This window comes from Electrophorus electricus, chromosome 10 (genome assembly GCF_041902795.1).
Source record: "Electrophorus electricus isolate QZ-2024a chromosome 10, ASM4190279v1, whole genome shotgun sequence".
NCBI classification, from domain to species: Eukaryota; Metazoa; Chordata; class Actinopteri; order Gymnotiformes; family Gymnotidae; genus Electrophorus; species Electrophorus electricus.
Window position 1 is genome coordinate 22,559,324 of NC_137506.1, and position 24,697 is coordinate 22,584,020.

Here is a 24,697-nt window from a genome sequence, read left to right on the forward strand (position 1 = left end):
ACTCCATGACCTTTGGGTTGCTAGCACATGGTCTACAGTCTGTACCAGGAGAGCTACAGGAGCATAGATAGCTAAAGAGGTGCTCGGTTCATAAGCAGAATGTGACCTTTCTTTCAGAGCCTCCTGGTAGAACTCCTCCACACGCTCCAGGGTGGCTTTCTCCTGGTCGCTGTGTTTGCCCTCCGGCAGCTCTGTGCTCAGTCTCACTTCCATCCGCTCCAGCCAGCGGCTCAGTCTCTGCTGACGGCTCTCGAAGCTGCACAGACAGCGAAATGCATGAGTGACGAGTGTGCCACACCACTGAATCCAGGCTGCCTCAGACAGTTATCAGCACGTTCTCCCACCTCACCTCTCGTCATTTATCAGGACAGAAATCATTCAGTACTCATCCTTCCTCGACGTAAAACGCCCATCCCTGCTGGGGTTCAGAAAGGGGGAAAAAAAGCCCTGCGTGATGTAGGGCCCTCACCCGCTGAGCAAGCTGGCACTCTCCTCCAGACTCTGCTGGTTCAGTCGGCACTGCTCCACGTAGCTGTCCCATTCCTGCTGGATGGAGGAGAGGCTCTGCTGCACCTGGCTGGCACTCGCTTTAGGGAGATGAAGGAGGAGCTTCTCCCCCTCTTGGCACACCTCCATCAGACGACTGTCTCCATCCTCGACCCTCTCCAGTGCCCCCTGAAGGACACAGGAGGAGATGCACAATGAAGCACTTCAAAGATGCTATCATTGCTCATAGATGATTCATTTTAGGGTCAATAGCATTCCTAAGATGACAGTGGATTTCAAACACATTTCTGAGACAATACCTCTTTTTTTTTTACTAAGGTACATTTTTGTGAGTTTGCTGAATTCTGTGCTGTACCTTCAGCTTCTGAAGTTTGCGCTCAACAACACTGGCATCACCGGAGTGGTCGCAGCATTCTCTCACTATGTCCCTCTGTCCACAGAGCCATGTGTGAAACTGCTTCACAAGGTCTAAAGAACCACAAGACCATGGGGGGGGGGGGGTAAATCTATATGGTAATCTATCTAAAGTGAGTGTGTCACTCATTTCTATCAGAATGTTAAAACTCTAACCACTGAATAGCTGCTGTAGGCTGTGCTGCATCGAGCCCAGCCTCTTAATGCAGAGCTGATTAACAGTTTCGTATTTCTTGATGAGGTCAGTCAGGGCAGAACCAAGCGCTGTCAGCTCCTCTGAGGGGTACTTTCTGCAAAGTGTGTTCAAGTTTTCACGTGCAGAGTCTATGCTCGCCTGCTGGTTCTGCAGCTCTTTCTGGATGTCCTGCAAGACATACAGCACATGCACAAATTGAAATAAGGTCCTTCTGCATGACTTATTTGTCCAGGCAAGAAACCACGTAACTCAGTCATGTAACTCAGTCAGCTCTACAACTGGAGCTACACTATAAGAAACCGATCACATTTCAACAGTGATATTGACATGGTCAGACATTTAGTTTTTTACCTTCACTCTGCAGATCTCCTCTGGAGGTGTTCCACATGTGAAGTCCAACAGGGATTCTTCCATCTTCTTCAGCCAATCGGTCATGTGGGAGAGGAAGTCCTGCAGCTGTTGTTTCTGAGAGCAGAAATCTCTGAGGTTGTTCTTGGCTTGCTCAGACATCTCCTTCACAGTGCTTATCTTCTTACTCAGGTCAGCCTGCATGACCTGTCAGAGATACCAAAGAGAAAAGTTTACAAACTGCCACTGACCAGCGATGAACTAAAATTCTGATTTTTATATTAGAAGCCATACCTGCAGTGCCGTAGGGATGTCCTGGGTGCCACCAACCTGTTGCAGCTCTGACACTTTGCTTTGTAGAGTGTCTAACTTCTTCTCCTTCTCTTCTACCTCAGCCTATATAAGCACTCTAGATCATGCATATTGTATTGACTACAATATGACAAAAATATTGTGTGGCACTATCAGAATCCTTACCTTGACTTCGGCGAGTCGGTTTTCAGTCCTCTGGCTGTTGTTGAAGTTGCTGAGGGTCTCAGTGAGTTCCATTACAGAGCTATTAGACCAGCTCTCAATCTCCTCATTGATACCATAAATATCCTCCCATATAGAGAAACCTTTTCTGAGACTCTCTATGTTCTCCTCAATTCTCTCAGACACCTTTAGTTGAAACAAGGCAAGAGAGTAAATTCCAGATATTCACAGGCCTCAGTGTGTTTCACATGAGCATGGGGGAGCTTTCATTAGTGTGTCACACTCACGTCTAACCACTGGTCCACGATGGCCTCCATTTTTGTCTTTAGCACCTGGGTCTGACAGTCTGGAATCCTGCTTAACTCACAGAGCAGTTGCTTCCCTTTACTGGAGAAGGAGTCCATGTCCTTCTGACTGCCTGCCAGCTCGGCTTTAACGGCTTCATGCTGAAAAATGGAAAGAACAAGTTCCATTGATGTGTACATGAAATGTACATGTCACAGCAGAATTATACTTAAATGATCTTATTGCAGTAAGAATGGAAGTGGATGTTTGCAAAGTGCATGATGTCAAAGTGCATGATGGGAAATTTTCCTAATAGATCAAGATTTAACAGTTACCTTAGAGAGTGATCGCCTGGTATCCTCTTGGTCTTTAAGAACAAATTTAATTTCAGCAACAGTCTCAGCACTCTCCACTATTGTATTAATGGAGGATTTTAGACCATGATAGTCCCTCATGAGCTCAATCAAGGCACTGCACTGCTCTTGCCTAGAGGGAGACAAATGGGAAAGTAGCATTAACAATTTCATTAATTTAACCAATATGTACAGCATGATGAGATGAGAAGGTAGATGAGAGAGCAAGCCACCTCTCTGTAATAAGCTTCTTGGTGTCCTCCCAGGTGGTCTGCAGGAGGCTGATCTCTCTCATCACCTCTCCGGCGAGCTCTGCATCTCGCTGGGCCAACTGTTGGCCTTTATCCCTCAGCCACTGTTCCTCATGCTGGTGAGACTGGAGCTCATCCTCCAGCTGGTTAAAGAAGCGCTGCCTAGACACACATGCAGCATTTCATAATGTGAAGCTAAACATATGTAGACAATACATTCTTTTTGGTGACCTGTTTTTTTAACCCTCTGGTATGATTAACATTGGCTAGTTTGAGCTGATGTAAATGTTCTGCTCTTAGTGATAATACTACTAAAACAACCCTTTTTCATTTAAGAAATATAGCAAGAGTTAGACTCACACAAAACTGACTCATGCTGTCACAGCTAGATTATGTAATGGGATCATGAGTTTATGAGATTTCCAAAAACAACAGACACAATATCAGTGGCAGCTGGCCAATAGCGGACGCTAGGGTGCTGCCCTGTCAGGTAAAAATTATTTATTTAAATTTTTTTAATTAGTTTCCTGGTTCATCCCCTTTCTTCTGGGGTGACAGGAATATCGGCCAGCACAGCCAATTGCTGACCGTTGCTGACACAAGATATGCACATAGCAACATAAATTTAGCCAATCATTGTCCTCAAATCTGATACCTAAGCCAAATCAGTCAGGAGTGGAGTAGGAACATTATTAATAATTACGAATTTGGTTACTCAAGACACAGCATCTCAGGTGCCCTAAAATTCAATAAGCTCTTCTCCAAAAAACATTTGAGAGAACTTTGGAGAGAAATTTTTGTTAGTGTGCTAATATTACTGTATATGTTTCTGAATAAGACTGTAAACTAATGATGCATACTGTACCTTCTGTCTGAGCACATCAGAGCTGCAACTAATGATAATTATCATTTATTAGTAGTCTGTTTTCAATGCCAATTAAATAAACAGTGGCTATTTCAGAGAGCACTAGTAGTTTGTTAAGTTGTATTGAGATGATTGCTGAAACTGACTCTCACAATCGGCCCCACCTAGAATAAATTTCACCAGCCGCTATTGCATAATATATTTAACTTTAACTTAGCTTTTTATTAGCACTTGTTTTTAGTTTAAAATAGTAATAATAATAATAATAATAATAATAATAATAATAATTAATATTATTCTTTTTTCATTACCTCTGTTGTAAGGTGAGCAGGTTGGGCTCTGTGAGGCTCTGCTGGTCAGCCTTCTCTTCGATGTCCTCCACACTCTTAAGTAGCTGCTCTTTACGCTGTCTGAAGGAACTCCACAGCGCTCCCAGGGCCTCCGCCTCACTCTGCTTGGAGCCCAGCAGGGTCCTCACCCCATCCAGGTCCATGTTCAGCGAGTCGTTCAGCAAGCGGCAAGAGGTGCGAGCCTCCTTCCCATCAACTAGCTGGAGGTGGGCCTTGCACAGGCTGCTGTCCAGGCTGATGGCCAGCGTCTCCAGGCGGCTGATGTCAGGAATGATGGCCTCCAAGTCCCTCTGCAGCTCGTCCACCCGGCCCTTGTCCCAGCTGCCTGCACTCTCAACGGTGTGCCGGAGGCCCCGCAGGACACCGGCAGCCACACCGTGGGTTTGCAAGAAGGCCTCCAACTTCTCCACGCTCTCGCCACGGAGCATCACCAGCTGCTGGGCCTCCAGATAGGGCTGTAGGTTGCTCTCCAGACGAGTCTGCAGGAGCTGACGCTCCATAGAGTCGCAGGTGGAGCACAGGGCTCTGCCCTCCTGCTGGAGCCTCTCCCTTTCACTGTTCTGGCTCTGGAGCAGCTCTGCCTTCTCCTGCCAAACACACAGTCCAGCTGCCTTACAGGGTGACTTTGACAACAGCAAAGCTTTTTCCAAACCCTGACTGCCATGCTGTCACACACAGGCCTTATGACGATAACGGCACGTACCTTTATTTCCAAAGCTGTCGCCTGTAATTTTGTGATGTTCACTTGGGAGAAGGTATGAAAAGATGAGAGGAAAGACTCTCCCCACTTGAAGAACTTTTGCAGGGCTTGGTCAAACTCGGCCACCTGAGAGAGGTGGTCCTGAAGCACCTGGATCCTGTGAAGACAAAGTAGATTATGACACTCATCTCATTTATACTAACCAACACCCACCATGTCTTTGAGACACCTGTGTCCTTCTGCATGTCTGACCTCTGGGGTATTGCTGTGCTTTGGGATGTCCATCTCGCCTTCAGCTGCTCCTGATTCTCCTCAAGCGTCTTTACTCGCTCTTCTGAAGCAGTGGGGTAAAGGACTGGAGTCTGGGCCAGCAAACCTTCATACACTGACTCCAAAGACTGCAGCTCTGAATGTAGGTGCTAGAGAACAGAAAAGCCAATAATTGCAAGCATTGTGGCAAATGACTGTATGTATAAAGTCTGTATCAGGTGTCAGTATTTTTGAACATGGTAAATATCTGAGGAATATCCTGACTTACTTTCAGCTCCATGAGCTCTCCTTCCAGCTTTGTTTTGTCAACTATGAGGTACTCGGCTGCAAAAGCTGTCATGGACTCACACCTCTCAAGGTATGACTGCAGAGAAGACCAGTCTTTTTCATACCTGACCGAAGGATTGAACAAAAGACTGAAATGACGTATCTATTCATAAAAGGGTATAAGTAAAAAATGAATGTAAATTAAACGGCAGCTGAACGAAGTGGTGGCTCAGTGGTAAAGGTACTTGATTATTAGTCAGAAGATTTCCAGTTCAAGCCCCACTGCTGCCAAGTTGCCACTGTTGGGCCCCTGACCAATGCCCTTAACCCTCAATTGCTCAAATTGTTCTCAATCATAATTGTAAGTCGCTTTGGAGAAAAGCAATAAATGTAAATGAACATGGGTTGAACGTGAACCTACTTCTGCCAGCTGGACAGCAGGCTCTCCATTTGGACCTGCTTGTCTTTAGCCTGCTCTAGGCTCAGCTCATAGCTGCACTGCAGGGCCTTTACTGCTTTCTCAGCTGTCTCCCTCTCACTCAGCCTTCGGGGCGCAGTGCACAGAGACAGAAGAGTCACCTTCAGCCTCTCCAGTGACTGGAACACATCCTGAGGACAAAACAGAGCCATCGTTAGGGAAGGAGAAAGCTCTGTGGTGTTTGGTCAACTATGTGAGACATAAGCCAAGGGAAATACTATATAGTCTTGAAGAGCCTTGTAGGTCTCTGATGAGGACACGCAAGATGTGACAGGTGTGTCCAGTTTCTTCTGAATGTCATCAATCTCAGATTGCACCTTAAAATATGAATCAGGAGTCAAAAACAGCAATTGAATTTAATGTTTTGCTTATTTACTGCACTAAATTATATACATCAAAATACCTGTTTAAGATTTGTATTGAACTTTTGCTGGTGAGATGAACTTTCCTCCAACTGTCCATTCAGATGATCCACACTCTCCCTAAGCTCCTCCCAGTACCTTCCAATCTGTGTCAAGCGAGCTTTGATTCGCGCAGTCTCACCGGACAAGACAAACTGGGCCAGTGACTGTGCGCCCTCGTCCAGATGGGACAGGACCTCTGCTCTTTCCTGCAGCTCGGTTATCATAGCCTGTCCAGCAAGGGTGGAAATAACAGGTGGAAATGACACATTTCAGCAACATCCACCATTTTAACAGAAAGTGCAAATGTTGCTTGTTATAAATGATAAGTTTAGTACCTTCACAGCACCAATTTGTTGTTCCAGAGGCGCAGTGGAGGTTTTCAGTGTCTCTAGTTCCTTCTCCTTCTCAGAAATCCATGTGGAAAAAGTTTCAAACTCATGACCAAATGTGTCCCATTGAGCTTTTATTCCCTCCAGGGCCTTCACACTGAGAACCAGACAACAAGCAAAATACAACCCTATTTACTATTCACTCATATACAGATTAAAAAGTAATAGTGCAAATATTACTAAAGCAGAGGTCTTCAACACAGTCCTTAAAAAGCTCCAACCATTCTGCAGATTTGTTGTACCTCAGCTCTCAAAACACTTAAGCCAGCCACCCGAGGACTATGCTGAAGATCTCTGTGTAGAGTCACTATAATATGGATCAAAAGAACGGTAGGTTACTCTTTCTCGAGGCCAGTCTCAACTTTGTCCATTTGTTCACTGAGGGAGCGGGCTTGGTTCTGAAGCAGAAACTCATTCTTAGGGCCGAGCTGGATCTCTGCTGCCTTCTTCAGGAGGGTGTCCACCTGCTTGACCTCAGTCTCACATTGGCTTAACAGCTCCTAAATAGTTGGGTTGTTATGACATATGAATAAAACTCCGAATAGGGGAACAGGGAAAAACTAGATACTTCAGTAACAAAAAAATCGGTTTCTTATGTCAAAGACGTAGTTTTCCAAAAATGTATAGGAGGCCATAACTCTGCTTGTCACCTTTGCCTGCTCCAGCTCTGTGGCCAGGCTCTCAGGGCTGCTGAAAGTCATCTCTCTGTCTGTGACTGAGCGTGCTCGGCTCACAAACTCCCCGACTGCTGCTTGCTGGCTGTCAAACTCCTGCCATGCAGCCAGTGTCACCTGTGCGTGGCAGAAGAGTCTGGCTATTTTACTTTAATTACTTAGTGCATGGAAAGCTCTTCTCTGAGACTCAAAAATCCTTTGACAATGATGAACAAACAGTTTAAACCAGAGGTCTGCAACCCAAGATCTTGTATCCATAATCAGGTTTTTGTTATTAATGGAGCATTTAGCTGACAGACACTTTTATCCAAAGCAACTTAAATTATGACTGAGTACAACTTGAGCAACTGAGGCCTTGCAGTGGCAACTTTGCAGCAGCTGTGCTTGAACCAGCAACCTTGCAATTACAAGTCCAGTACCTTAACCACTGAGTTACCACTGCCCACGTGAATAGAACATGGATTCATGGTTTGCAGTTGAAGACCTATGATCGGAACGACGCTCACCTGCAAGCTCTGCTCCTGTGCCTCCAGGCTGTGGTCCATCTTGTCCAAGGCAGTCTCTAGTTTGTACAGGTCCTCTTGCAGGCCTTCGCCCAGCCCCTCCTCCATCTGGAGCTGCTGTCCTCGACCGAGCTGCTGCCTCATGTCCCTCTGCTTGAGGCGCAAACGCTTCAGCTGTTGCTGTGTGGCGGGAAGGAGAAAACATAAAGTGCAAAGCTGCTTTGTGATGCTGCCTGTTGCTAAAAGCACTAGATAATTGATACAGAACTTAATTGAATTTAACAATTTCAAACAAATGTAAAAGCACAGTCATGTTGATTACCTGTAAGTCATCATGTGTAATGAATTTGAGATGGCAGTACCTGATGAATGAGCTGCAGCTGCTGGGCTTCTCTTGCACGCTCTGAGTTGAGGATCTTTGTTGCTTCTGACTGCAGCTCCTGCTGGCCTTCCATCAGTTCCTTCAGAGAGTTCCTCACTTCCTCCTGGAACTGCACACAGTCTCCAACGGCCAATATAACCTTCTCAGACTGCATGCAAACACACACACACACACACACACATTCTTAATGAATCAATACCTTCACCAGGATGAGCTTAAAATATCAGCATAACCATTTGGAAAATTAGTGGCTGTTCAACGTCATTTATTGATATGGAAAATTTACAGAGCTCAATAATTTAGCAGGTACTGTAAAGAACTACTTTACTCAAGAACAGTTCATCTGTTCTGGGTCCTACCTCGGAGAGGGAGGTAAGGAGACTCTTGAAGTCTGTGGAGAGTTTGCTAAGGGCGGCGGCCTGCCTCTGGGCATCACCCTCCGTGCAGATCTCTATGAGCACGGCCAGGCGAGACTTGAGCCAGCCCATATTCCCCTCCTGTAGCTCCGCGTCATTCCGCAGACTCTGTTCATTATCAGAAGAGAGTGAGACAGCTGTACATATAACTTCACACACCCATATCCTGCTTTCTGTGTTTTTTACTTACCTCTATGGTGGATTTGACCTGGCTAAAATTACTGGGGTCACCAGCACGGTTGCGCAAAAGCCTGAGCTGGCTCTCCTTTGAAATTAGCCAGGCAGAAAGTTCAGAGAATCTGTAATAGCACAGATAAATCAATATTTAATAACAATACACAATGTTCAATATTCTTAGAAAATAAATAATACTGCACTCATATTGACTGCGCATTACTGCATAACTACACAGACTCTTTGACAAACTATGAGGTGATCTAATGGCACAATATTCAGATTAAACTGAAAGATTTATTTCACCATAACAACAGCAGATGTGTGCTTAAACATCATGCTCTACACCTGGTGTTAAACTCCTTCCACTTGTCTGGGTGCTGCATGAGTTTCTGATGGGTGCTCTCTATCTCGTCTCTGAGCTCAGCGAAGGCTGTCCTGGCGCTGTCCAGGGACTGGCGGGCCTGCTCGCTGTCAGCCAGCTTCCCATGGAGCTCCTCCATGTGTTGCAGCCGCTTCTCACACAGCGCCTGAGGGCCCTTTTCCCTGAAAAAGGCCTAAACATGGACAACTATTATCAGAAGCCCTGCAGACACCTACACTAAAGCTCTACACAGATAACTATCAACAGGAACCCTGCAGACACCTACACAAAAGCTGCACACTGATATACAACAGGTCTGTAAAAACCCTATAAGAATCAAATCATATTCTTTACTTGCTCACTTACATACATTAGCATATATCATATTTGTCACACAGCTTCTAAAATAGATAAGGAGCAGAAAATTAAATAAGATACAAAAATATTAGACCGTCATTTATTTATTGAGGAAAATGATCCAATATTACATATCTGTGAGTGGCAAAGGTACGTGAAGGATTGGCAGGATTAGCAGATAATTTGAAGATTAAATCTGAGTCTGGTATTGTCAATCAATGGGATGGCAACCAGGTGTGAGTGGGCACCTTGTTTCATATAAAGAACAGGGATCTAGCAAAGTCCCCTCTTCACAACACGTTTGCGGAAGTAGATCATGGCATGAACAAAGTCGATGTCTGAGGACCTCAGAAGAAGAGCTGATGCTCATCAGGCTGGAAAAGGTTACAAAACCATCTCTAAAGAGTCTGGACTGTGTACAAATGGAAGAAATTCAAGAGTATTATTACCCTTCCCAGGGCTGCTTGCCCAACAAAGATCACGCCAAGAGCAGGGCATATAATAGTCCGCGAGGTCACAAAGGAACCCAAGGTAACTTTTAAGCAACTAAAGGCCTTTCTCACATTGGCTAAGGTTAATGTTCACGAGCCCACCATCAGGAGAACCCTGAACAGCAATGGTGAGCATGGCAGGGTTGAAAGGACAAAGCCGTTGCTGTCCAAAAAGAACATTGTTGCCCATCTGCAGTTTGCTAAAGATCACATGCACAAGAAAGCTATTGGAACAGTGTTTTGTGGATGGATGAGACCAGAATAGATATTTTGGGTTTAAATGAGAAGTGGAGAAAGGAAAACACTGTATTTGGAGAAAGGAAAACACTGCATTCCAACTTAAAAACCTCATCCCTTCTGTGAAACATGGTGATGGTAGTATCATGGTTTGGGCCTATTTTGCTGCATCTGCACCATGATGGCTTGCCATCAATGATGAAATAATGATTTAGAGCAGCAATTTCTAAAGGCCGTCAGGCCATCTTGCTGTGAGAGAAATCTCATGCATCTCATGCAGCAAGACAACAAGTCTAAGCACACAAATCGTTCTATCATAGAATGGTTAAGGAAAAATAAAGTTAAGGTTTTGCAATGGCCAAGTCCTGACCTTATTCCAACAGAAATGTTGTGAAAAGACCCGAAGCAAGCAGCTAATGGAAGGAAACCCATGAACAAAACTGACTTAAAGCTGTTTTGAATGGAGGAATAAGCTAAAGTTCCTCCAAGCAAACATGCAGAACTAATAAACAATTACTGGAAGCGTTTAGCTGCAGTTATTGCTACACAAGTAGGTCACACCAGATACTGAAAGTAAAGGTTCACATACTTTTGCCACTCACAGATATGTAATATTGGATAATTTTCCTCAATAAATAAGTGAAAGAGTCTATTTTTTTCATGTTTGATTCTGTTCTCTTTATCTACTTTTAAGACTTGTGTGACAATGAGATAAAGTTTTAGGTCAAATTCTAAAGGGTTCACAAACGTTCTAGCACCACTATATGTCACTATACATAACATAACTACAATGCAGATTTCATGCTAAAATGATAATAGCTCCTGTCACAGCCCCCCCCCCCCCCATTGACGTCACAGATCCGAGGACACTAAGCGCCATGTGATTCTCTTTTTGTTTTTGTTTTGTCTCCACTCTCTCGTATTGTACATCTCTGCCCTTCACTGTTTGAACTTTTGTCTTGTTTTCCCATCAAGTTGAGTATTTATACCCTGTGTTTTGCTGTCTTAGTTTGGCAGTTATTGTAAATTACACTACTTGCTGTGGTGTTTTTGTGCATATGTCTTGGTTATGTGTTTTGTTTCTGATTTCTGCGCTACATGTTGTGTTTCATTTTCTGGTTATATATCCTTGTCTCTAGGTTTCTTGACTTTATACTGATTTAATGACTGAGATAACCTATGTGTCCTGCTCCATCTCATTGTTTGTTACAGCTCCTTAACTTATAATGTACATGATATACATTTATATACTACATAAGAACTGTATTTATCAAATATAATATTTGTCCATAATTAAACTTTAGCTTAAAAAGCGGGTGGACATATGGAAAAAACATAACTGTGTATGGAAAAAGGCCATCATGCAAAAAAATATTTTTAATAATAAGAAACATATACATTCACAGCATATAGTGAATGCAGATCATCTTCAGCCCATCATGCTATATACTGCAGTTGATGGCTGGAGGCAGCTGTAAGGTATATGATGTCTGCTCCAGCCTCTCACCCTGTGCTCTTTGACCAGCCTCTCGCTGCCCATGTTAGGCAGGCTGCGGTTCTCTCGTGCCAGTTCTGCCTGGCACTCCTGCATAGATGCCATCAGACGGCCACGTTCTACCTCCACCTTCAGGCCAAGCAGGCGGTAAGGAATCTCACTCTGCACATCCTGAGGGCAAAAATTAAGCCCTTTAGATCAGAAGCCATGTTAAAAACTCACAATTAGCTGACATTTCCATTCACATATTTTCTTCTTTCATATTTTCTTCAAGTTTACTCAAACTTGCTTGACCTCTACTACAATATCTAGTCTCAAAGGGAAAAACAGTAAAAATATTAGTATAGTACACAGAAAGAGGATAAAATAACATTTCAAAAAACATTTACACAAATTAGCTCATGCTTCTAAAACTGTGAGAAAGGTCAGATGCTTTTTTTTAATGTATTATGAGTATAAATGTCTGCTGAAAAAGGTCAGCTGACCTTCCACTGTTTGTGCAGTTTCCTGACTGTTTCCTGTAGATTCTGCTGTTCCTGCTCAGGCAGAATGTCAGTGAGTTCATCACAGGCCTTCAGAAAGGCATTAAGGACTCGCTGATCAAGATGTCCAAAGAATTCCTGGAGAAATACAAGCAACAAAGAAAAAAGCTCTCATGCTTAATCCCCAAGGACTTAATCTGCTGAGGCAGACCTCAGCTCTGCACTTAGCTGACTTTAGGTTGACCAGAACAGACTTTGCTTTCTTCTCACCGTGTGCTTTTTGAGCAGCTCCTCTGGGTTCCCTCTCTCTGTCATGGAGCCTTGGGCTAACTTGAGAACCTTCTCCAGCTCCACACGTGACTCCTCAAACCGCTTCAGCAGGCTACTGTTGGCCTCCATGTGCTTCTTCCATTCAGTCGTCTCTTTTACCATAGCCTTCAGACACATCATTATATACAGTATTATGTATGGCCATAGGAAAGTGGACACCCCATTGAATTAGTTCAGAGGTTTCAGCCTCATGAGCTCAGGTGTATCAGCCACACCTATTGCTAAGTGTATAAAATCAAGTACATAGTCATACAATCTTCATAGACAAACACTGTCAGTTGAATGTTTCATTCAAGAACTCAGTGACTTTAAATATGGCACTCTGACAGGAAGTCACCTTTATGACAAGAAAATTTGTAAAATATCTACCCTGCTCGATCTGCCCTGATCAATACTAAGTGCTATTATTGTAAAATTGACGCACTTAGGAGCAACAACAGCACAACCATGATGTGGTAGACCACACAAACTCACAAAGTGGGGCAACTAAGTGCTGAAGTACATAGCATGTAAAAATCCTGTTGCATCAATCACTCCAGGGTAACTGCACAAAAACTGGGCATCAAGAACTTCCAGAAATGAGTTTCCATGGCTGAGTAACTGCTCACGAGCCTAAAGTCACTGTGGACAATGCCATGCATCAGCTGGAGTGGTATAAAGCACACACTGACACTGGACTCTGGAGCAGTAGAAATGCTTTCTCTGCAGTAATGAATTGTGCTTCACTATCTGGCAGTCTTATGGACAAATCTGCGTTTGCCCTACCAGAATGCTAGTGCTCACAGCAGTGTAGTGGAGGAAGGGTAATGGACTTGGGCTATTTTCCAGGGGTTGGACTAAGCCCCTTAAAGTCACTGAAGGGTAATGTTAATGCTACAACATATACAGACATCAGACTAAATAAGTATACAGAGTTTTGACAAGGAAAACCAGGCAGTGCCTAACCTGTGAAGAAGCCTGAAGCTCTCCTACTCTCTTCTGCAGCAGGGATGTGTCCAGGTGCCTCAGAGTTTTACTGCTCTCCAGGGCTTTCAATATAATCTGATGGTTCTTATCTATCACTGTAAGACATTTTTTACAGCTCTGCTGGTAAGTTACCAGCTCCTACAAACAGGACAGAGGAGGGAGAGAATATAAGTCAAATATTCTGAAATCAGATTTTAGAACATAAACTGATTATCATTGTTGTCCATGTTTATGTGAGTTTGTGTGAAAACATCATCTGATAGTATGAGTAACTCCTCAGTCACCTGGCACTTCAGTTTGAAGTCTCCCGGAGTGTCGGAGTCGCGTGCGCTGGTGATGCGGCTGGCTTTCTCCAGGGCCTGGTAGAACCCAGTGATGTGCTTCTCCATCTCCTCTAGAAGAGGCAGCAAGGCCTGGGAATCCCGCAGCACAGGTAGCACCTGTTCCCTGATCTAACGCACAGAAAAGCCGTTTGGTTCATGTAACAGCGAGGGCCGAAAGCACGATAGGTGACTCAGCTCTTTGATGTGACAGAGCCGTTCAGACAGAGAGATGCAGGCAGGCACCTTGCTGAGCTCCTCTTTGATGGTTGCCATGGCAGTCAGCATCTCAGTGACCTCCTCCTCAGGGGTGTCTTTAGTCAGTTGCTGTGCGTGGCGGGTGGCTGCTTTATACACAGCCTCCATCGATGGCCCCTTCTGCTTGATGTCCTGAAGGGGGACCATATAAGCAAAGGCTGAATCAGCACTCAAAAGTAAATGCTTATAAGAAAGTAGTTTGTCAAAACTGTATGAAAATATCTATATAAAATTGTATGTATGAAGCTCTGGGGCAAAAATTAAGTTTGGTTTTAGTATTTATCGGTAAGTGTGTTTTTAATGATGAAAAAAATGTTGTTTTATTTTATAAACTACTGACAACATTGCTCACAAATTACACAAAAAATATTGTCATTTAGAGCATTTATTTGCAGAATATGACAATCTAATTGCCATATTCTGCACGGTGCCCAGGCACCCCACTCAAGGGAAACATCCACTGACACAAACACACTGCATCTGCCCCACTCCCAGTCATCTGATTACTAAGCATGTGCACCTGTGTCTCATCTGCCTCCTTTGTTTCTCCGCTGTTTAAGGCCCACAGGGTCACTTGTCCAGTGCCACACATTGGTAACCTAACCTTCTACTAGAGGCCCTGAGGATCATTGCTACTCTGCTGCATCTCAGCACCCCGTGGCTTACCACCAGTGATTATCTGTTGTTGTTATTTTTAGCCAGCTCACTGCTGTGCTCTTTTGCATTTTCTTTCTTTGTTTTTTCTTTAAGATACTACTTTCCAAAACATGTGTCTCGCTCCATCCATTCTGACCTTACAATGGTCAAAATAAACGAAAATATGCAATGCTTACAGACTTCAAATAATTGCAAAGGAAACAAGCTCATATTCAACAATACAAAAGTAAAGTTCAGAAATTAATATTTAGTGGAAAAATACTGATTTTCATGCCTCTTGGCATGCTGTCTACCAGACATTCACATTGCTTGTTAAATAAGATTTGGTTCAGCTGATCATCTAATCAGGACCTCACTAAGTAGAATTTTTACTACATATATATATATATATATATACACATATACATACTTCAAAAAAGTGTGTATGTATTTGTATATAAAGTATTATAATATATAAAGGCTGAGACTTTATTGTCATATGCACAGGGAACTGACAGAGAACTGTACAATGAAATTCCTGACATGTAAATGTGCATGACATCTTTACCTCAATGTCTTGAAGAAATGTCCTTATGTTCAAGAAGGAAACTTGGACTGGTGCATTCATCCTCTCACTGGATGTTTCCACAAAAATCTTCAAAGCCAACACACTGTCCTCATAGTCTTTCCTTAGCTTGTCTACTTCATCTGCCCTCGCATACTACATTTGAAGAAAAGGCATGTCATTTAATTTCCTCAAGGAGCCTAGTTTTTATTTATCCTTAATGCATTGTGGTCCCAACATCCGCCAAATCTGAGGTGATTTTGAGGTGTAAGATGCTGAGTGAAGTGGCACCTACATGTTTAACTTTGACAAACAGCTCTCTCCACCTGCCGTTGAGGAGGAGCAGCTGCTGTTTCAGGTCTCTAGACACAGTCTCATCACATGTCTCGATCAGGAAGTTCCCGGCGTCATTCATGTCCATGTGCTGCTGTATCCAGTGTGGAAGGTTCCGGAAGAATTCCTGCATGGGATACAAGACACCTGTATCAAATTATTTTTCCACAGTGACCAAGGCTTGAAAAACTCCTGGGAATTTGTCACTTCTGAACTAAACTTGGCATGCAAAACCCATAAAAGCACCGTGTTACAGTATGTACCAGAGTACAGGACAATATTTAAATTTGATACCAGCACAAATATCCCATAGCAGCAAATAAACACGCAGTAGCCTACAGTCCCACGGCTTGGCTGAATGCTCCACTCACGCGCTTGTCGCTCTCAGGGTGGCCGAGCATGCGCTCGGCGTCCTCCAGCCAGGCCTGCAGGCTGGCCACCACGCTGCTGTACTTCTCCCAGTTGGTGATGACTTCCTCCAGCATGCTGCGGACACTGCGCACCTCCACGGCCAGGTTCCTCCACTGTGCTGTCGCTTCGCTCAGGAACTCACTCACCCCCTCCCGCTCGCCAGCTGAAAGCACAGAGTGCTTCATTGTGAGCCCACGGCCAAGGAAAGAACAGCACATTTCAGCCCACACTAGGACAGGATAAATAAACACTGGAAAAATGTTATAAGCTATAACAATCTCTAGACATACTGCTTAAAAATGTTTTCAGAATGTCCATGCAGAATGTCCATAATATGGCATATAAGGTTAGTATTCTACAAATGATTAGACTTGATTTTGGCAGTAGATGTTACAATGTGAACAAATCAGATATAGAGTGAGACAGATTCAGCATCCATTGTGCTGTGAGATTAAACATTAGTGCACAGTCAATCATGGAACGATGCACACAGACAACAGTGCCTAAGGGTCTAAGAGAAATGCTCCACAGTGCCTACATGCATCTAAACATACCTCTCCTGCTGCTTTTACAGCCTAGAATATGAGATGGACAATTAGGTGCCCAAACGCAAATAGCTGAGCACCACAGGAATTATTACTACTGGAGACATCAGTGGTTACAGCTTAGAAACTGTTTGGACAGACTTGAAAGCATCATTGGTACAGAAGGAACACATAGTAGCTCTACCAAACACCTAGTAGCAATGCCAAACACACATTAGCACTACCAAACACATAATACTACTAAACACATACTACCAACAAATGATCAGGAAAGGAAGCATAATTACCCAGCATTAGGGGTGAAGAGAATGAGATGGGCTTTACCTGAACTATCAGATTTAACGTAGATATCTGAAGCCTGTTTGAGTGTCTGAAACGTGGTCTCATACTGCTCAAAGAACTTGTGGCCCTCAATGAATACCTGCAGGGAAGATAAAGTTGGTGATGTGTCTGTGGGATGCCCTGTTCAGACGGACCAGCGACAGCTCAGACACTTTCAGATAGCGCAATACCGTGGACTCACAATGTAGTTCTGCAGAAGAAGCTCCACAGAGTCTCGTCGGCCATATTTGATGATCCAGGACTTGAGCTTGGACTCAGCCAGGATAAGGAACGCCATGAGACGATACTTAATTTCCCAGAATTCCAGTTTAATTATGTGAACGTGAGATGAAGTGGACACATAATTTAATCTGCGGACATTAATACTTCAGTTAAATCGCTGAAGGACGCTGTGTGGCTAGGTGCAGAGGGGTAGGGGGGCAGGTCTGACCTTTCTGCCATGTCCTGGAGCTGTTCAGCTGGCACCGGGACACCATTTACTGCTCTGTCCCTGTGGATCTGCTGGAACGTCTGCCTGTGCCCTTCCAAATTCGCCAGCACCTCCTACAGAAAAGAAAACCACCATATCGGTGTGTGTTCTCTCCCCTCTCTGTTGGTTTCAAGCACATCCTTCAGCACATAACCTGTGATGTCAGATCAAGGGAAAAAACAGGAGCTCAGACCACCATCATACCTTGTGCTGGTCCAGTTTTCTGTGGACGATATTAGCCGTCTCCTCGTGGGCTTGCTGGATGGGGATTTCCTCTCTGAGCGCCAGCTCTGCACGATGCAGCCAGGCTCCAATCACCCCCAGTGGCCCCGGCAAAGACTTATCCAGATGCATATGCCAGTCCAGGAGCTAGAGATAAAAAAAACAGCATCAATAGCATTTAAAAGACAGGGGTGCTTCTGATACAGTGTACTTTCTGAAAAGCGATAAGTCCTCTTCTAGCTGGCAAGTGCCTACTCCGCATAGCATGCTGGCAGACAGGATGATGTTAATACAGCCCAGTGTTCCACTAGACAAAGACCTCTGTGTGTCCTCCTTCCCCATTAATGAACTCTGAGTGAATGGCCTCCACTCCACTTCACACTCCAGCATGTAACAGGCCTCCGCAGCACCTGGGTCCTCTTAGTTTGGTGAGCCACGATCGTGTTTTGGAAGGTGCGTACCCGGACGGACACTTGCTCCCAGACCTGCTTCACCACCGCCTGGTCCACGGACAGTTTATCGTCCCGGTGCACGGGCTGCAGGAGAGACTCCACCTGCTTCTTCCTCATCTCATACTGCACACGAAAGCTCTTAAAGGCCTAGGGAACAAAGCAGAAAAAAATAAGCAGGCCGCTGTTTTCTACATTTTCTAATAGGACCAGGTTTCTGAGACCAAGACCGGTCCCAAACCTAAAACTTTCAGTGGTGTACAACTGACAATGCAATGTAGTCCCAGACTAGGCTTCATCCATATCAGGGGAATGGGTTTCTCCAGGAGCCCACCATCTGGAGCGTGTTACCTGGTACTTGTCAGCAGGGCTGCCTTCTCCTCCCTGAGTGCGGAGGATATCTCTCTCCAGCTGATCCAGCCAGGCCTTCAGCTCACGCAGAACCTTCCGCTCCTCTCTCTGGAAACACACATGCTAAATCTATAGTCATATTCATACCTCATTTATGGTCAGCGTGCCAACCTCACTGCATCAGCTCAGCTACACTCTATCAAAACCCACAATATGCTAACCACACCAAGACAATGCCATGGAATGGCTGGAAACAGCTCAAAATAGTGTCTTATTCTTAGCACAATAAGGGATCCTAAGCAACCTGTGACGTAAGTAGGTATGATTACCATAGTCGCAAAACTGCCATGTATGAACACTGTACTGGAACATACACATACCTCAAGCATTAGTTCAATATCTTGAGGATCATACTGTCCAGGAGAGCCAGGCACACAGAGAGACGCAATCACAATCAAGATATTAGCGGCAAGAGGGAGGAAGGGAGACAGAGGGAGGGAGAGAGAGAGAGAGAGAGAGAGAGAGAGAGAGAGAGAGAGAGAGAGAGAGAAAGAGAGAGAGAGAGAGAGAGAGAGAGAATTGCATGGAAAGTCCACTGCAGACACTGAAGCAGGCCACATGCAGCTGAGAGGTGCTATCAGTGCTTACCTGCAGCGTGGGGACAGAGAGGGCAAAGGTCGGGATGGAGCGCAGTAGCAGCTATGAGCGCACATGACAGGTGACACACAGAGACACAGAGCAGGCGTGAGCATGTGAAGCACATGGTTATGGAGGGGCAGGGTTAATCTTTCATTGACTAGATGCCTCGCTGAGATTGCCGGACCTGCGTGATGAAGAAGTACTACAGCAACAGGATTAAGTACGTGGTTTCTAGCCAGTGTGCGTGCGTGCAGACATGAATTGGCATTTGGTGCTGGTATGGAAGGCAAACCTCCTCTTGCTGTCCATCTGTCTCTGACTGGTGGGGGTCCGGATAGTGCTTAAGGAACTGAGCCACGTATGTCATGATGGACTTCTCATCAGGCTTGTCCACATCCACATCTGCAGAAACATGAAGACGGATGAGCTGCACAGCACATGATGGCGGCATCGGCAAAACTCACAAACTGGGAGGCAAGCTACATAACTGTATGGACCAACACAAGCAATAAAACCGTGTCATTACATAAAGAATGCATGGTAGCATCACCCGCGAGACCCTCAGCCTCTTAAGAACTACAGAGTGTTTAGTGCTACTGACAGCCTCAGTAATGCCTCTATCTGCCTTTCACTCTTGCCATGCGATTAGAGACATGCACTCTGTACACGCAGGTGCTGTCTGTTTTAGTGAGGCCAGCAATGTTCAGTCAGACTGACTGCATTACCCTCAAAGTATATGCACAAAAATTTCACAAAAATTCCATCACAGGCTGACAGTTAAAACATAAAATCTTAAATCCTAGGCAAGAATATCTGTTTGCAGCATTTAAAGCCAAATATTTTCTAAAATTACTTGGTAATGAAAAGGGGGAAAAATCTGACAAAACACTTTGTCAAATATTTGCTAAAATACTTCAAAGGTGGAATCAGGCCAGCGTGTCATGAAGGGTGAGGATGCAGAGACACCTTCAGGGTCTAGGAGGCGTGGGATGCCCAGCTGATTCTCAGCCAGGCTGAAGGCTTCTTCCAGGTTCTCCCTGTTGTTTCTCCTCTTCACAAGCTCCATGTCCACCAGGTCGGGGCGGATGGCATAAATGACAGAGTGGAAGGCAGCACCGCTCCGCCAGCTGGGTCCGAAGTCCTTCACCTCCACCCCCAGTCGCCTTCCAACACAGCACACCACCCCCTCTCAGCTATGGCTTTACATAATCGGCTGCTGGCACAAATCTTTATTTGACACACACAAGCTGATTTTAAATCTAGATTAAACACTAACTTGTTTATTCTGGTTTATATGCAGTTATGGGGTCTTTCACTTCAGTTAATTTGATTTTATATTTTGTGCTTTGTAGTAATTTTATTAATGTACTACATGATGTAAATGTAATCTTTTCTGTACAAAGTACTTTAATATTTTGAAGTGAAAATCGGAAGTGCTACATAAATAAAGGAGAGCCACATTTGTTCATACGCAGCTAAATACTGTATGTCTCTTCCGTTTCTACGGCAACATGAGTACAGTTACTCTAGCGACAGAAGCAACGCGTACTGAGTTGCAGTGCATTGCACCCATCGGAGCAGGGCCCTCTTGGCATTGCCCTGGAACTTGGTGACAACCTTCCTCTTCATGGGTGGGCTGGCCGTCTCTGAGCTGGCCATGCTGTCTACGGATGAGACACTGGTGGACAGAGCCTGCAGAGCTGGCAGGTTACTCGTCAACTCCTCAATCTGCACACGAGATCAGGAAACATCAGGGCTCATCTATACTCACTCAGCTTCTTCACCATCTGAAGAAGGTTCCATGTGAGTAACTGCTGTGTAAGAGATGTAGAGATTTCCAGTTTCCAGAAGAACGGGCCATTTTGTTTGGGTAGAGGTTCTTAATTGCTTAAAAGTGACAAAAATATGCAGGACATTCTGGACGGAGGCACGCCATCAGTTGTGCAAGCAAAACATCCTATTTCTCTGGAAAATTGCGTACTTCACTGCAATTTTGACGACCTCTACATCTTTTACTACAGCACACTGCAGATGCTCACTGGAAAACTCCCTTCAGATTCTTCAGATCCTTTGTCAGCTGTGCAAGCAACATGCCTTTTATGTTCTGGGAGGTGAAATACAAATATATGCACAAACCATCTTAAAATAGATTACCTGAAAATAAAGGATAATGGTCCATATTAATCCCAAGACTATGGATGGCCTTCCGTCAGCGATGTCAGTGGCATTTATATTGACGAGTTTGATCTGGGGGAGAAAAAAAATCACTGACATTTTCCAGTTGACACTGAATGATGAACAGGCACACATGTGTAACCTGGGTGTTGTCTGTTTCTTGGATGGCTAACATCTGAGCAACATCACTGTTACCAGGGGCCATCAGTGTCAGCCAAAGCAAGCCAGGCAAAACAAGCAAAGCTCATTCATCTGTATGTGCACCAGAGAGCCAGGTACAAAACATTAACACCTCTAACTCACACAAGCATGTTTTGCCTTTCTGCTTTCCTGCTCTCCTTTTTTTAGCATAAAAATACAACAGCAAACAAATGTAATATTTTCTTTTTGAAGTAGCCGCTTATGACACTCAAGTGCTTGTTATGATATGCCTATAAAGGCAGCCTATTTTCTGTAGTTGCATAAAGTACTGCAGCAAACAGAGGAGGCTAAAGCACTGGGGAGATGCCAGAGAGAACCAGAATTTCTCTCCATAATTAGCTAGCACGAGCAAACCACCACGAGCACAGTGAGAGGTGCAGCGGCCAATCATACTGACCGGAGATCCTCTGTACAAAGACTGGGGCAAGACATGGCAGGAGAGAGACACAGCAAGACACAGGCTTTAGACCTGACACTCGGGACAATGACTAAGGGACATTTGCTGTATTTTTACCTATTGTCCCTATCACTGATATTTCAAGCCTTGGTGTAGTCAAAAGGGGCAGCACATGAGGTTAAAAGTTCTTTATGAATATAAATATAAAACATTAATTCAAATATTAGCTTTCTGGTGAGGCCTCTCAGGTAGAGACAGGACAACGCTTTGGCCTTGTGTTTGGAGAAACGGAAGCTTTGTCTCAGAACTACGGAAAGATCACTTACTCTTCTGCCTTCCAAGAACTTGAGCGCTGTGCCGATATTTGACACCCAGTGGATTCTCTTCAGCTGCCGGCCCTGTTCACATGGCTGGGGGGGGTAAGCTTTGTCAGGAGCAGCAATAAAACAGCCTGTTTTAGCACAGAATCAAATCTGAACCACTGCCATATCTGAAAGTTTAATGGGAGATACTACCATTATTAGTCTGCTCACAACCTCAGCCTCTGGAGGGATAATCTGCAGATTTGGCGAGACAATGTGGACAATGCATCACTTACTAATTTCTGCCCAGACAGCACTTCCAGCAATGCCAGCAGTTTCACCCCATCTTTGATGTCCTCAAAAAGGTCACTGACTTCTAAAGGAGGTTTACGCTTCAATGAAGAGCACAAAAATAGCACAAGAATGAATAACAATAAGAAAATGTTTGTGTGATGTCTGTAAAGATTGGCTTTCAGAAGATGGTATTATCTCAGAATCACATTAGAAACACCTAAACACCCTTTAAACACCCAGTAATTATAGGCGGCATCGCTGTTCATGCAGTGACAGGCAAAACTGTCTGAAGAGCACAACCTGCTGGAAAGTGGCTTCCAAAGGCCATCGCTCGGCACCATGCCAACTACTGGCACCATGCCAACGCCTGGTGCCATGCCAACACATGCAATAAAGCCCATCAGAGCAGATCTTTGAATTCAGCCCTTACGCATCTACTAACTAGGTCCTATTTCTTAGGCATGCTTTAATAAGAATACAGGTTCAGGCAGTCATCTATTCTCACAGGTATTATGACTGTCTTGAGAATCCTACTGGGTTCTGAGACAGTTTTTTGATCAAAAACACACCACTTAGAATTATAGACCATTCAGCAAAGCTTAATTTTCATATAACTCTGTAAGAAAAGAGGTCTTTTTCATTGTTAGTAGAAAAAAACAAACAAACAAAAAAGCAGCATGTGTGAAACAAAGAAATGGACAGAAACTTCTTTTCCAGAAGGCATGGTGATAACCAGGCACCTGCTCCAACATCAAGGGTTTTATTTCTTGTCTTTTTTTTATAGAAAGCCTGCTGCATCACGGCACAGGCACACACACACACACACACACACACACACACACACACACTTACAAATAAGAGAGCTGTGTTAATGTCCCAGTGATGCTGAGAGAAAACAGGAAAGCACAGTTCAAATGTAGAATCCACCCAATGGCAGCTCCAGCTGAGGCTGTGACTAACAGCTCTTTACTAATCTAATGAGAATGAAGGGGCTGAGGTATCTTATAAAGTTCATTTATAACTCTAAGCTCAGTACCACTCCATGTTTCCAATGTATCACCCCTGGGCTTTTGACTGATTAATTATGACATTATACTTACGGATGAACTGCAAGTTTGAGTTCAGTCCTCCTGGTCAAACGCAAAATCTTTTCTGCCACAGCAGGAAATGGAAACAATGGGGAAGAAGGTACATGCTGAGTCAGAGCTCAGCTAGCACTTTGCATGATGGGTCCAGGTGTGAGAGACACCCCCCTTCACACTAAATAACTACAATACAGCAGTTAGATACAGTAGAGTAGAGAGGAGTGAAAGAACAGTGAAGGAGGCTAAGGGAGCACAAGCAGAGGGCCTGGCCCCGTCTGGGGAGCTGCCGTGGGATATGGGCCCGTAGGCAAAATCCAGCCATTTGCTATATTCCTCTCTTTTGATCTGTATGCGTATGGGGTAATCAGACATCCATAAAGGCACAGCCTCCATAATGCCTAACTCCAGTGCCCTCGTTGGCTGCCTTCATCACTCCAAAACCTTTCCCAAACGTCTCAGTACTGTGCCTCCAAACTGGTGCCAGCCAAATCCAGGCAAAGAAAAGGGCCTCTCAGCAAAATCTGCCTGACTGGAATACTTAAAACCCACACATTAGGGCCAGATTATGCTCTCTTTGTGGGAAGCAAAGTGCCTTGTCACCGAAGCAACTAATCAAGAATAAAAAAAGACAAGCATTCTTAGGAAGTAATGACAAAACATGCTATCAGCGCTAACTGTCTTTACTGGTACACTGTGCTGCTGCTTATATGCTGGTGTAAAAGACCACTATTGTATGGATATAATAATGAGTCATCTATGAGAATGTGCCATCTATAATAATGTGTCATGCAAACCCACAACATATGAAGCCAAATGGTCTGAGAGCAGACCTCTGAGAGCAGACCTGCTGAGAAGTGTTCCAGCCCTTCTTGTCCACCATCTGCATACATGTACTGTGTCCAAGATTGCCCACACAAACTCTCTCTTTCACACCCACACCCCCCCCACACACACACATTCCCTTGGAAGGTGAGACCGCTCTTCAAGAAGCATCAGTGTAATACTTCTCATTCCTCAGCAATGCAGCAGACAGTCTCTCTCAATACAGCATCAGTGTACATGGTGGCAACACACATCATACATCACCAATTATCACCCTCATTACAGTAAGCTGTACATATCTAAACAATCTAACAACAAGGACAGCCACCCTCATACTGGGTCTCACCACTGCTTCAATCTTGTATTATATGGGCCTGTCCATGGGGGTCTGTTATACTTCATGTGAAAACCAACTGTTCTCTATGGAAACAGATACCAAACTTGCCTTCTCATCCAGCA

General features: G+C 44.4%; 1 protein-coding gene across 13 annotated transcripts in view; it reads right to left on the reverse strand.

Moving 5' to 3' along the window:
- Positions 1–24,697, reverse strand: part of syne1b (spectrin repeat containing, nuclear envelope 1b) — an 85,097-nt gene that overhangs the window by 51,426 nt on the left and 8,974 nt on the right. For 11 of the 13 annotated variants that reach the window (XM_027011182.3, XM_027011178.3, XM_081722059.1 and 8 more), the window contains exons 3-49: positions 22,334–22,429; positions 22,062–22,145; positions 21,117–21,209; positions 20,512–20,690; positions 19,929–20,125; positions 19,255–19,364; positions 18,704–18,736; positions 18,324–18,431; positions 17,985–18,122; positions 17,506–17,670; positions 17,263–17,375; positions 17,014–17,182; positions 16,815–16,911; positions 15,906–16,108; positions 15,497–15,661; positions 15,205–15,357; positions 13,989–14,132; positions 13,707–13,874; positions 13,402–13,560; positions 12,397–12,561; positions 12,130–12,264; positions 11,657–11,815; positions 9,049–9,257; positions 8,717–8,825; positions 8,470–8,634; positions 8,091–8,258; positions 7,732–7,908; positions 7,202–7,342; positions 6,891–7,051; positions 6,498–6,648; positions 6,162–6,389; positions 5,977–6,075; positions 5,702–5,889; positions 5,282–5,405; positions 4,996–5,162; positions 4,747–4,900; positions 4,005–4,630; positions 2,811–2,990; positions 2,560–2,710; positions 2,227–2,385; positions 1,943–2,125; positions 1,760–1,861; positions 1,469–1,672; positions 1,078–1,285; positions 863–975; positions 470–675; positions 107–256 (exon numbers count right to left, since the gene is read on the reverse strand). In XM_027011182.3, coding sequence (XP_026866983.2) covers positions 107–256; positions 470–675; positions 863–975; positions 1,078–1,285; positions 1,469–1,672; positions 1,760–1,861; positions 1,943–2,125; positions 2,227–2,385; positions 2,560–2,710; positions 2,811–2,990; positions 4,005–4,630; positions 4,747–4,900; positions 4,996–5,162; positions 5,282–5,405; positions 5,702–5,889; positions 5,977–6,075; positions 6,162–6,389; positions 6,498–6,648; positions 6,891–7,051; positions 7,202–7,342; positions 7,732–7,908; positions 8,091–8,258; positions 8,470–8,634; positions 8,717–8,825; positions 9,049–9,257; positions 11,657–11,815; positions 12,130–12,264; positions 12,397–12,561; positions 13,402–13,560; positions 13,707–13,874; positions 13,989–14,132; positions 15,205–15,357; positions 15,497–15,661; positions 15,906–16,108; positions 16,815–16,911; positions 17,014–17,182; positions 17,263–17,375; positions 17,506–17,670; positions 17,985–18,122; positions 18,324–18,431; positions 18,704–18,736; positions 19,255–19,364; positions 19,929–20,125; positions 20,512–20,690; positions 21,117–21,209; positions 22,062–22,145; positions 22,334–22,429 — 7,556 coding nt within the window. The remainder of the gene's footprint in view (positions 1–106; positions 257–469; positions 676–862; positions 976–1,077; positions 1,286–1,468; positions 1,673–1,759; positions 1,862–1,942; positions 2,126–2,226; positions 2,386–2,559; positions 2,711–2,810; positions 2,991–4,004; positions 4,631–4,746; positions 4,901–4,995; positions 5,163–5,281; positions 5,406–5,701; positions 5,890–5,976; positions 6,076–6,161; positions 6,390–6,497; positions 6,649–6,890; positions 7,052–7,201; positions 7,343–7,731; positions 7,909–8,090; positions 8,259–8,469; positions 8,635–8,716; positions 8,826–9,048; positions 9,258–11,656; positions 11,816–12,129; positions 12,265–12,396; positions 12,562–13,401; positions 13,561–13,706; positions 13,875–13,988; positions 14,133–15,204; positions 15,358–15,496; positions 15,662–15,905; positions 16,109–16,814; positions 16,912–17,013; positions 17,183–17,262; positions 17,376–17,505; positions 17,671–17,984; positions 18,123–18,323; positions 18,432–18,703; positions 18,737–19,254; positions 19,365–19,928; positions 20,126–20,511; positions 20,691–21,116; positions 21,210–22,061; positions 22,146–22,333; positions 22,430–24,697) is intronic. The other 2 variants (XM_027011179.3, XM_081722057.1) reach the window with 1 other exon arrangement.